Source organism: Candoia aspera, chromosome 9 (genome assembly GCF_035149785.1).
Source record: "Candoia aspera isolate rCanAsp1 chromosome 9, rCanAsp1.hap2, whole genome shotgun sequence".
NCBI classification, from domain to species: domain Eukaryota; kingdom Metazoa; phylum Chordata; class Lepidosauria; order Squamata; family Boidae; genus Candoia; species Candoia aspera.
The window spans coordinates 16939713-16951758 of NC_086161.1; the positions used below are offsets into that span (position 1 = coordinate 16939713).

The window sequence follows — 12046 nt, forward strand, 5'->3', positions numbered from 1 at the left end:
AGAGGAGTCAACAGAAAAAAATGTTGACCACTGTCACAAGTGCCCTTTCTTGTGCTGAAATACGGTAACCAGCAAGAGAGTACGGTAAATCACAACAGGGACCTTAGTGCTGCCTGCATCAGCTCCTACAGCACAGTAAAGTTACTGCTTCTCCTTGACAGTAGAGCAACGGAGCATTATTCACCCAGGAAGGGGGTGGTGTCATAAAGCCGGCACCCAGCTGCTCTTAGCCATTGGGACAGAGGGAATTAATGTAATTGTGAGTCATCAAAATACTACATGGGGGGAAAAAGGAGGATGCTGATTTATTTTTGATTTATTTATTTCATTATTGTTGTTATTTGCAAGCAGAGTGTCCCACTGTGCTATTCTGGTGACTGCCTGTGATTCGTCCTCTTTCAACCAGCCTGCAACAGGAGGCTTTCAGCTTGAAGGAGGTAAGAGGGAGATCTTGGGATACCTATTCAAAAGAAGTCCTTAGCTGGAGATGATATAACTATCCCTTCCTTCCTTCCTTCCTTCCTTCCTTCCTTCCTTCCTTCCTTCCTTCCTTCTTCCTCCTTCCTTCCTTCCTTCCTTCCTTCCTTCCTTCCTTCCTTCCTTCCTTCCTTCCTTCCTTCCTTCCTCCGGCTTCTCTCCCTGCTTGGGATATGTCTCCATCATACATTTTGTGGATTTCTCATATTTAATTCCTCGGGTCCACAAAAGACAACAGCGAAGAAATAATGAAGGAAATCTGCCTAGAAATGTGCTGCAATGTTTCTATTTGCATGTCTGCTTATTAATATCTGTCGTTTCCTAGAATTTTATACTGGCTTGCATTCCCCCAGCCCTATTTTTGGTGATAGTGGGGCCACACTTTATTGCTTCAATTTCCCATTGGCTATGAAATGTTCTCCCACTAAAGGTATGTCTGGATTTTCACCTATTTTCACCACTGCAATATAAGAGTCAGCTTTTTAAAGAATGAATACCTTTCATTCTTTAAAAAAAAGGAAAAATGACTGGGCAAAGTTTTTTTTTAAAAAAAATGCACACTTAAAATCTAAAATTGTCGCCTATTCTCTGTCATGAGTAAGGACAATCTTGGGGAAATCCAGAATAGTTTCTACCTGCAGGAAGTGTGGGTCCTATTAAAGACTATGAGGGTGTTTTGCTTTTTTAATGCATGGAGTTTACTTCATCCATTGCATGGATTGTTGTCCTTAGTTGACCAAGCTTCCATCCACAAACATGCACACATGGATAACAGTGTAAATAGTGGGTCCAAAGGGCCAGAAAACACAAGGTGGCCAACAGATCTGTACTCTATACCATTTGTATGCAAAACGCATTTGTATCCAAAGAGATAAGTGCAATGACCGTTCACAACCAGAAGCAATTGGCAGTAACACGATGTTCTGAGCTTTGCTGTTAATTTGACCCCTGTTGTAGGAGAGAAACCCCTGAGCCCTAAAGGAACAGAATCTAAGAGGTTTAGAATATCACTTCTAAAGCAGCATCCCATGGATTTGTGTGTGTGTGTGTGTGTGTATGTATTCATATTCTACTTATGGGAGACATGATCAAACTGATGCCTGATTTCTTCTTTTTCTGCCATTATTAATCCTATAGAAAAGAGTTCCTGTTTTATGATGTTATTGTCTTTGCTATTCTTAACTGGGAACAACCCTTCGAAGAAATCATAGCTCAGGAACACAGCACATGTTTAAAGTCCTAGGTGCAGTTCTTAGATTCTCCAGATGTAGCTGGAAAGACACTTTGCTGATGTCCTGTCTGCCAATGGTCTGGGATATTCCTATACCTTTTGTTTTGTTTTGTTTTGTTTCACTAGAGCAAGCTTATTTAGCCTTCTTTGCATTTTCAACCAGCTTTGTTCTCTGCCTAATAAATTTGTGTTGACATCTTCTTGACTATGGGCTATCGATGAACCCTAAACTTTTTGCAGTCCCTGGAATTTCCCCAGATTACTGCACTGAAATTTGGCAGCAAACCACCCAACTACATTGGTATGATCGCCTACTGATTTTTTCTGGGAAGTGAAAAGAAATCCATAATAGGCTTAACACACCTATTAATATTAAGAATTAGCTCCTCAAAATCACAACCCAAAAACCAATTTGAAAATGTTGGCCCCCATGTCTCTGATGGCATCAACTTCAGACTCCAGAAGCACTTGACAGCCAAGGAATAATATAATAATCTATAATATAATCTAATAATAACAAATGTGTCCTTTCCCCCATCAGCCATAATATGGTTGCCCATCTCTAAAATAAAAGATGGAGAAAGGACTTAGTGACTTCCAGGTGCTGTTGTACTATAATCCCCCAAGACCTCTAAGCATTCTGACTAGCACTAATGGAAGTTGGAATCCAAAAATATCTGGAATCGCAGAGGAGGATTAGCTGAACCCTGGGGTAAAAGCACTGAGGCTAGGAAAGTTGAGAATCTGGGAAGAAAAAGGACATTTCATGGTTACAGAACGGGATAAGCGCTTGGGTTTAGAATGCCTTGGGGGACTTTTAAAATCTGTGGGAACTGAATGAGTGAATTATCCAACTGGCTCCTCTGCTTGCTTATTTGGAGCATCCAAAACTGAGTCTGTGGAGATATTAGTCCATCCTCCACAGAGAGAACTGCATGCACTGATTTCACCAAGGACACATTTCCCATTGCGGGTTAATGGCAAGCATAGCCTGGGACATGGCATGCAATTGCTTGTTTGAAAACATGCATTTGCTCAGAACAATTTCTTATATTCATGACTTTAATTTCTTGAAAGATGGGCGATGAGCCTACTGCCAGATCTTTGAATGCCCAGCTTTCTAATCTTGGAACATGAGAAGTTTTATTTTGCCAGATCAAACTATTTGTCCAACCAGTCCAACATTGTTTCTTCTAACTCATAGCCATTCTCTGAAGATTTAGATAGGCAGCTGGTCTTTATGGACATCTCTTACTTGTTCCCAATAACTGGCCCTGGGATCGCCTGCATGTGTATTACTATAAAGCTAAGGTTCGGCTATGCCAAAGGTATTTTTTAACTGAGCCCAGAGCTAAATTCAGGTGCCATGAAAAGAACATTCCCGGACACCAATCAGGCTGTTTTGATCAAACCAAATAACAACTAGGCTGTAAGGAGAATTCCCAACATATTAAGCATCATAACCTCAGCCATGCATCTTAAATTGCAATCAGTTTTCTCTTTCAGTTAACATAAAGCTCATTCATAATGTAGAGCAAGAGGTGGAAGAGGAACCACTGCAATATCAATTCTCTTACGTTGCAAACTACTGTGAGCCTAGCATGAAAATGTCCACAATTTCTTCTTGGCATAAAGCCTCAGACTGTTTTGCTTGCAACAGAGTTAACAGAAAGCAAGCGCATATACACCCGCTTGTTCTGAAAGGCACAGTATTGTCTTTTTTTCTGTGGCTGCTGCAGGGTAAATCAATGACCTATTTTTCAGGGAGCAAATTTTTTACTGCTCAAGGTTCAGAGGTATGATTTGATGAAAAACAGTAAGAAGCAGTCTGGTTTACACAGGGGTTGGGAAGCATCACCTGTTGAGCAAGCAGCGTTCCAGTAAATGTAGGTGATGATGAAAACTCAGTAAAGTTTGATTCCTCATTTTGGAAAAATGTTGCCATCAGGATATTTGCTGGCAAGAATCCTGGGTTTTGAAATGTGTTTTCTCCTTTTGACTTCTTTAGGAGACAGCCCATCTGTCCAGCAAAAGAGTACAGATCTTGACCTCCCCCAAGTTCCTAGCAGGTCTATAACCAATATTTGTTAAAAGGATCATACGGTGCATCAAGGTGTCACCACCTTACAGTTCTTATGGCTTCTTCAGTAACTCGGGATCATAATGCTTGTCATGGATGAAAAGACTAGATGTTGAGAAGAGTCCGCCAGAGTGACAGACAGAACTCTTCTTTCACCTGGGAAGATTTTCAAAGTCAAGTGAGTAAGAGCAAAGAATCTACTGCTATTATTTGTGCTGCATCTTTCCAGCAAGAATTCTTAAAGAAACACAGTTTGGAAGTTGATGGCCTTTCTACAAATCCAATCTTCCTTGCTTAGTAGCAAACAGCAAGGTGTGGCTCCATGGCTATTATTTTAAAAAGTAAACTGAAACTAAGAAAAAGGTCTCTAGCTCACTATTTAATATGCTTTCATCATCAGACATCCAGCAAGGTATGGTAAACTTCAAAGAGATGGTCCTAAAGAGAACCTTTAGAATTGCTTTGGCACCATTGATGAAAGCGAGAAATGCCTATGTTTTTACTTGGAGCAAATGTGAAAGAAGAAATGTGGATTTTCAAATATGTTCCTTAGTCTAGGGTTTTGTTCTCTCCTCTGCATTTATAAAGCAAGACTAGTATTTCCAATTAGGTTCTATCTACAATGTGGAAATAAAGCTTCTCCCAACACAATCAAATATTTGCTCCTGGCTCTTTCAAAGAAAGGGCAGAGAGAATCACAAACACACTGGATGAACATTAACCAGTTTTGATAATGGGATTGACCTCTGAGAACGTCTCTACCCCTGACTGCTTAAATTGCACCCAGACTGCAGAGCAAGTCAATATTTCCAAGGCCATATTATTAGGAGTCATCCTGGGAGGGCTGATTGTTTTTGGGGTCCTGGGCAACATTGTGGTTATCCTTTCAGTAGCCTGTCACAAACATCTGCAAAGCGTAACCCATTACTACATTATCAACTTGGCTGTGGCCGATCTCCTCTTGACTTCTATTGTCCTCCCCTTTTCTGCTATTTTTGAGATCCTGGGCTACTGGGTTTTTGGGAGGATCTTCTGCAATGTCTGGGCAGCTATTGATGTTCTGTGCTGCACAGCTTCCATCATGAGCCTTTGTGTCATCTCTATAGACCGATATATTGGAGTGAGCTACCCACTGAGATATCCAGCCATAGTGACAGAAAAGAGGGGTCTCTTGGCTCTGCTCTGTGTGTGGGCATTATCGCTTGTGATATCCATAGGCCCCCTCTTTGGCTGGAGACAACCAGCTCCAGAAGATGAAAAAATCTGTCAGATCAACACTGACCCAAGTTATGTATTGTTTTCTGCCCTTGGGTCCTTCTATCTACCCCTGATCATCATATTGGTGATGTATTGCCGGGTGTATGTGGTAGCCAAAAGGGAAAGCAAAGGATTGTCATGTGGCCTGAAGACTGAGAAGTCCCATTCAGAAGAAGTGACTCTTCGCATCCACCGCAAGAACACCACTGAAGCTGCGGGAGCTACCACTAGCACCAAGCACAAATCCAATTTCTCTGTGAGGCTCCTAAAGTTCTCTCGGGAGAAGAAAGCAGCTAAAAGCTTGGGAATAGTTGTGGGATGTTTCATCCTGTGTTGGCTTCCTTTCTTTTTAATCATGCCAATTGGTAAGTAAAACATAAATTCACTGGCCAATGAGAATGTGGTGGTGTGTGATCTGGGTACTTCTCTGAATATCTGAGATTCTGGCTGAGTTCTTCATCTGATGTAAATAAGGAATGTTTCTCTGAATTGAGTGATATATAGTGATTGAGTAATTTAGGAAGAGTGATGGCATTTTTGTACTCCTATGTCCTATTCCTTTTCTATTGAGGATGTACAGTTACTGATTTAAGCAGCTAGGTAATTCCTGGGGCGGGCTAAAAGATGATGGGATTTGGGGCACTGATCATAGGGATGTAAGGCAGGGGATGGTTCTGCTTCACTCACCTTGGTATTTTTTTGATAGGAAAATCAGATATCATACCTCTTTTAATGCATAATGGATGATCAAATGAATGTGGCTCACTGGCCATCATTCTGCCAAATCTTCGGGTTTGTGAGATCTACTTTTTAAACTAGAATATTGAGGCCAATCATCCAGAGCTTGTGTGAATATATGGCCTTAATTAATAAACAGAATGCCTCTAAGTACATAATCAGGGTAGGAATTTGTGATCAGCACCAGAGCCAAGCTCACAGTTCCTTTCACGAAAAAACCCTCCCCTTGCTTCTTCTCAAACACTTTTTTCAGCAACTCAGTTTATAGGCAGGGAAGGACAAATCAGCTGTTTTGATGGTTAAGTAGATGGCAAGAATTTTTGACTTCCAGTCTCCTGCAGATCACCCAAACATCCAGATTTATCTCCAAACACTGATATACACAACTATCGCCACGTCTATTTGGGGTTAATCTTTCACAAAGTCCAGGGTTACATTTAAGTAAACACACACACACACAGCTAATCTTCAGAACATTTACTCTCACGACAGACCTTTAGATTTCACTGAAACTGTCTTACTGTCATTTGTAGACGGTTATCATTTCTGTGATTTTCAAAAGTTTATCCTTCTCTCAAATTTATGAAACCTATTTATCAAAGTTTATCAAAACTATTTTAGCACTTGTTGCTGGAGACAATTGTGGAGAATGTCACTGACAGTCCAATCCAGTGCAGGACTAACTATAGGGCAACATTTCAATTATTCCACCCTTCCAGATTTTGGATTGTAAGAAAAAAGAGTGATTTAAAAAAACATGAAAGATCATAATGTGTACATCTCAGAAAAAATAATGTGTGCGTAATGTGTGCATTTCAGAAAAGAAAGCTGGGTAATTGCACAACAAAAAATGCATCTGGAAACAGTTCAAGCCTGCGTTCAATAGATATTATTCCCATTTTAGGAGGCATGTTGATTTTTTTTAAAAAAACTGCTGGAAATAGTAGTTTGAGGTGTCCTGCTTGGTCCCCTTCAAACAACTCAAATCCCTTTCATCTTCCATAACTTAGACATTTGGATGGCAATCATACTGCTTGGGTACAGCTTAATTTAGGGTATATTCACAAGTGCATGTTTGCTGACTTAAATGCTAAGCAGTTGAGGAAAAACGCTGAACATAGGAATGGATTCTATTGGGAACATGTAACATTGGATTCATGAAAAAGGAACATAATTCTAAAAATTGGTGGTTTGGGGCCAGTTAGTCTTCGACTGCTTGATTATTGCCAGAGCTTGTGGGGGTGAGAGAGAGCAGAACAATAACAACTGTGAACAATGACAATTATCCATGTGAGTCTACTGCAACAAAAGGAGGTGAAAATTGCTTCTCAGCTCATAGATGTATTGATTAGGGCTTATAGCCACAAGTCTACCTAGAATTTCAGAATGAGTGGAATCTTTACGATAATTCATAGATATAGAAGAGGTAATTTATATACAGAAGCCTATGTCTATGCCCAGATTTTTTTTGTTTAAAAAAACACCTTTTCTTTGTAATGTTCCCTAGATCCGTTTTTTAAATTGGTATGAAAATCAGTTCCAATAACACCCAAGTCACTTTTGGGAACAAATTTCACTATAAAACCAAAGGACTGTGACCATGTCATTTGGGTAGGCTGTATGGCTTGGTGATGCTTTACTCCGTGTGATTATTTTAAGTTCCTCCTTAATGAAGTGCCACTTGGAATTATGAAACTTCCTGTTTCCAGACGTATAGTGTATGCATTTCATAAGAAAGATGAATAGAGATGTTTCTCAAGGATGCTGCAGCCTGAAGTGGATGGAAGCAGCTATATGAATTCAGCAAATCACACACATACAACTGTGATGGATAATCTTGACAGTGCTTTTTATCCTGGAGACAAAATCAGTTTGTTGAACAAGTCATATCAAATAGTTCGGATTCGCATCATTATTCCTCATGTTTTAATTTTTTCCTAAGCAAAACTGTGAACTATTTTCTCCCTCTTTTAAACAATTTCTGCTACGTCAGTTATAACCCAGACCTATAAAATACAGATTTCTACAAACTAAAAGGTTGGCTAAGAACTACGTACAATTCTTCTTCCTATTTTGGAAATACTTTGAATGAAGAATCCTTTACAAATCCTGGATATTAAATTAGTTCTAGTTCAAACTCGTTAGAGGTTTAAAATTGCCAGCATGTCCTGAGGTGTGGTCAAGCTTTCCCAGATGGGTTGGATGGATTAAGCAGTTTTGAAATGCTGGCATCTTATTCTGGGCAGTGCAAATGCCAAGAATGATTTAACAAAGTTAGTCAGAAGCAGCCAGACTCAATTAATTTAAAAGAGGTTAATCTACTCATTTTTGCTTAACTTTATTAAATGCATCTTACCTAGTTTGGGGTTGCATACTGAGAGAGTGGACAGTAATAAATGAGGAAAATGCTTTTAGAAGAAAGGATTAGTTGGAATGGCAGGATTCTGTTCAATATGAACAAAATGTTTTGTAATCCATATAGCTTTTATTATTGTTTTATTACCTTTCAAATAGCAAACTCAATTTGAAAAAAAGGAGGTTATGGTAAAAATGCTAGATTATCATTTCTATCCATCATTTTATTTCAAGCACTTGTGAGAGAAGCCAGTTTAAGTAATTAAGTAGTTAAGATATTATTTAACGTCAGGTATGTCCTTCAATTTATAATTTCATTCATTCGTTCATTCATTTTTTTTTTCCAAAAGACAGGATGGATTCTCAAGATCATTCCTTTTTTAATTATTATTCAGTTGTTCAGCAACCTCATGGAATTCCTTTCTGTTGGTTATCTGTTCACCAGTAGGTCTTATGTTAATGTTTCACTTAAAAACCTTTGAGAAGCCTATAATTCAGTTCAACAAAGGAATAGTATTCTATTTTTTTTTTGTCCTACAAAATCAATTAACTTATCTTAAATTTTTCCTTTATGTACACATCATCAAATAATGGAATTATTAAATCCAAAGGGTAGCAGTTTAATAAGCACAATATTGGGATTGTGTGAACAGCTGGTACAAATAAATGTTATGGTTGGTATGTTTATTTGTAACAATTATGAGCTAGGCTTGATTTGTTTTCTTTTAAAGTGATTGCTTAATCATCAAAAAAGGCAAATAAAAATGAAAATACTGCCAGTGAACCTGCTACCCTCAAAAAAGTATACTAACATGGAAAGATTGTTCTTTATTTAAATTTATTTCAGAGAACATCCTGTTTATGTTCAGTAAGATGAGCTTAAAAGTAAATTTACAATACTCCTAAAATGTAATGGCATTATTTATAGTAATTAAATTGATAGGAACCCACTGTTAATCCATTTACTTACAGCTTTTCTATTTGACTCAAATCTCTGAGACCCTGTCTAAATTTGCTTTCATGTTCCGGTTCTGAATTTGGCACAACATGTTCTGTGAACCTACCCAATAGTGGTTTCTTAAACAAATTACATTGAAGCAGACCACCACTTTCTCCAGGCATGGAGTTCATTTCAGTGGTGCTTATGTTAGAGATTCTTCTATGTACTTTCTTTCCAGTCAGTCAACTGACTAGGATGGTTGATGAAGATAAGTAGAAGATAACCATAAGGATATCCAGGGATTTCCATAACTTAACCATGACATGGGACTGTCTCTTCTTTCGGTATGAAAACTAGCCTTCACTTTTCATTTTTCTTTCACATTCTAGGAACCCAAGAGCCATAATCAAATTTCACTCCCCTTTAGAGCAGTCAGTGGGGTCTGGCAAATATCCTGAGGGTAACATGGCTAAGCTTCAACAAAAGGAAGTCTTCATGAGGCTAATTCTATATGCTCCAGCTGTCATAATATTGGAATGCTGGTTGCCAAGAAATCATAAACATACTCAAAAAGGATTAGAGACATGGTATTCTCCTTCATCCTCTTTTAATAGAACACCTGAGTAAAAACTGTTGCTATACAAGTTCTTAAGAGCAATGCTTCTCATTCTGAAACTTAAAAACCCTCATATCTAGGAGCCCTTATAAGGACATTTGCCTACAGAATGCATCGGTATCTTTGCATAATCCGCATTACTTTAGAACCACATTGTTTGTCTTCCCAAATCTGGCCCTTACATAATAAAGAAGACCATATACCACAAAGGCAGTAGACCAAGCCTCTTCCATTAGAAACCACCACTGGTTTATGTTGATCTGAGACACAAACTAATGGGATGATTCCCTTAAGGAGATCCTGTAGGTTGCTCATTAAGTAAAATTCAGAGATATTTACAAGGAGGACAAAACTGAACTGCATTCCTTCAATTCCCTATTTTGGAATAAACTGACTGATTTTCTAAGATCTCTCTACGGCAATGTGCGGGATTCTTTTTTTTTTTAACTGAAAGCCACATCAGCTTTGGAGTAGCACGCCAGGAACCCTCTTCCAAAATTGGAAAGAGTTGGGCCAGGAAGTAGAGCCAAGACTTATCCAGGTCAGTTACAGATCTAACAGTTGCCATTTACACAACATGCTAAACTTGCTTAATTTTAATCTCCGTTAATTTTTTGTGGCTTAGCATGTGGCACAAATTGCTTATGATTCAGAGTATTGTACAACTCAAAAAATTGGTTAATTCAGTAGCCGGTTTAAGCATCTAATGTGAACTCATCCACTACTGGGTTTAATTGTATTTACATTTATTTATTTATTTGTCAAATTTCTCGGCCGCCCATCTTGTACACGACAACTCTGGGTGGCTTACAGATAATAAAATAACAGTCAGTAGAAAGAGTACAATCTAAAATCAATACAATATAAATATACATAAATACCAGTAAAAATATAAAAATACCAGATATAAAATGTAAAATTCAAGATGGCAATAGGGTTCTGTACTTGACACGATCACAGTACCAGCCACCTCCAAGAATGTCTATCCCCCCTCCCATCCCAAGTGAGGTGGCAATTAAATTAATAAATAAACACAGGGAATACGATCAGTCCCCATGTGTTAAATCATTTTCCCTACTCAGTTACACTGGGGGGGGGGGGGAAAGACAGTTTGCTGACCAATTTTGGAAGGGCTAGGAAAGCTGTTTCCAGTATTTGCCCTGGGGACAATGCACAATTTTGGGGGCTCAGATTTTTCATGGTATATCATAATAGCATGGATCCTACTTGTCTCCCTTCTTGTTTTAACTGCCCTTTGTCTCAGCAGATCAGGATCTCTCCTCATTTCTCAATCTCAAATACATTGTGACGATATACAGGAAGGGGCACATTACGAACTGGAACTTTTAAACCTAGGAATGGACTACATTCATGCAGGAAAAAACTATATCTGTTCCTTCCTGGCATCTTAGTAGGTGTTAATTCAAAATGCTACTTTCTCCTTAAGAAGGCTAGTGTTGGCCAAAGCTAAATAGGTAGATGACTTGGTTCTTTTGCTCCCACTGTATTTGTTTTGGCTTCTGCAAATGAATAATTAGCACATTCCATTTTTTTTTTTTTACTTCTTGGGTCCTTGGGATGTGAATTACCTTCTGAGTTATGAATGGAAAGGAGGCATAAGAGGTGGGGCAGAAAAGGGGGATAGAAATGCAAGCAATGCAAAATCAGCTTTGCCCAGTGGTTAGAGTGAAGGATTCTCAGCCAAGCTGATCTCACAGGTTGTTATGATGATAAAACTGGAGTGACAAGGTGATGGGAAGAACTCTAACCCTAACCTTGGAGGAAAGGTGGGCTACAAATATGGATTAAGTGCCATCAAGTCATTGTCAATTCTTAACAATCACATAGATATTCTCCATGACAATCTGTCCCTAACCTAGTCTTTTAGGTCTTCTAGAGTTGCCTCCAGTGCCACTGTAACTAAGTCTATCCACCTTGCTGCTGGTCATCCTCTTCTTCTCTTTCCTTCTACCTTTCCCAGCATTACAGCCTTATTTATAAAGTAATAGGGCATTAAGTTGATTGTTAAAGCTCTAACAAATTTAGGAGTAGAAAGTTCAAATGTTCTGACATCGTCTGAAGTGATTCACATGGAATTTGGAAGAGTCCATCATATGGTGGCAGTATGGATTTTTTATTAAGATTATTGCTACAGGTTACCTAGCATCCTAAGAGGGAGTTCTTCCTTAAAACTAAGGACAGATCTGCCTATTCCATTGATATGAAATTTGGGGCTGATTATTTATGTTGATAAGATGACAGCTTACTTCTGTTTCACATTTATATCCCATCTCAAGGCACCATACCTAGTACTCCCTCCTCCCATTTTTTTCCCAAAACACCATCCTGTAG

The 12046-nt window shown here is 38.7% G+C and overlaps 1 protein-coding gene across 1 annotated transcript in view; it reads left to right on the forward strand.

Moving 5' to 3' along the window:
* Positions 1–102: 102 nt before the first annotated feature.
* Positions 103–12046, forward strand: part of ADRA1A (adrenoceptor alpha 1A) — a 43552-nt gene continuing 31608 nt past the window's right edge. Inside the window, exons 1-3 of the mRNA XM_063310870.1 lie at positions 103–259; positions 352–437; positions 3717–5410. Coding sequence (XP_063166940.1) covers positions 4522–5410 — 889 coding nt within the window. The 5' untranslated portion in view covers positions 103–259; positions 352–437; positions 3717–4521. The remainder of the gene's footprint in view (positions 260–351; positions 438–3716; positions 5411–12046) is intronic.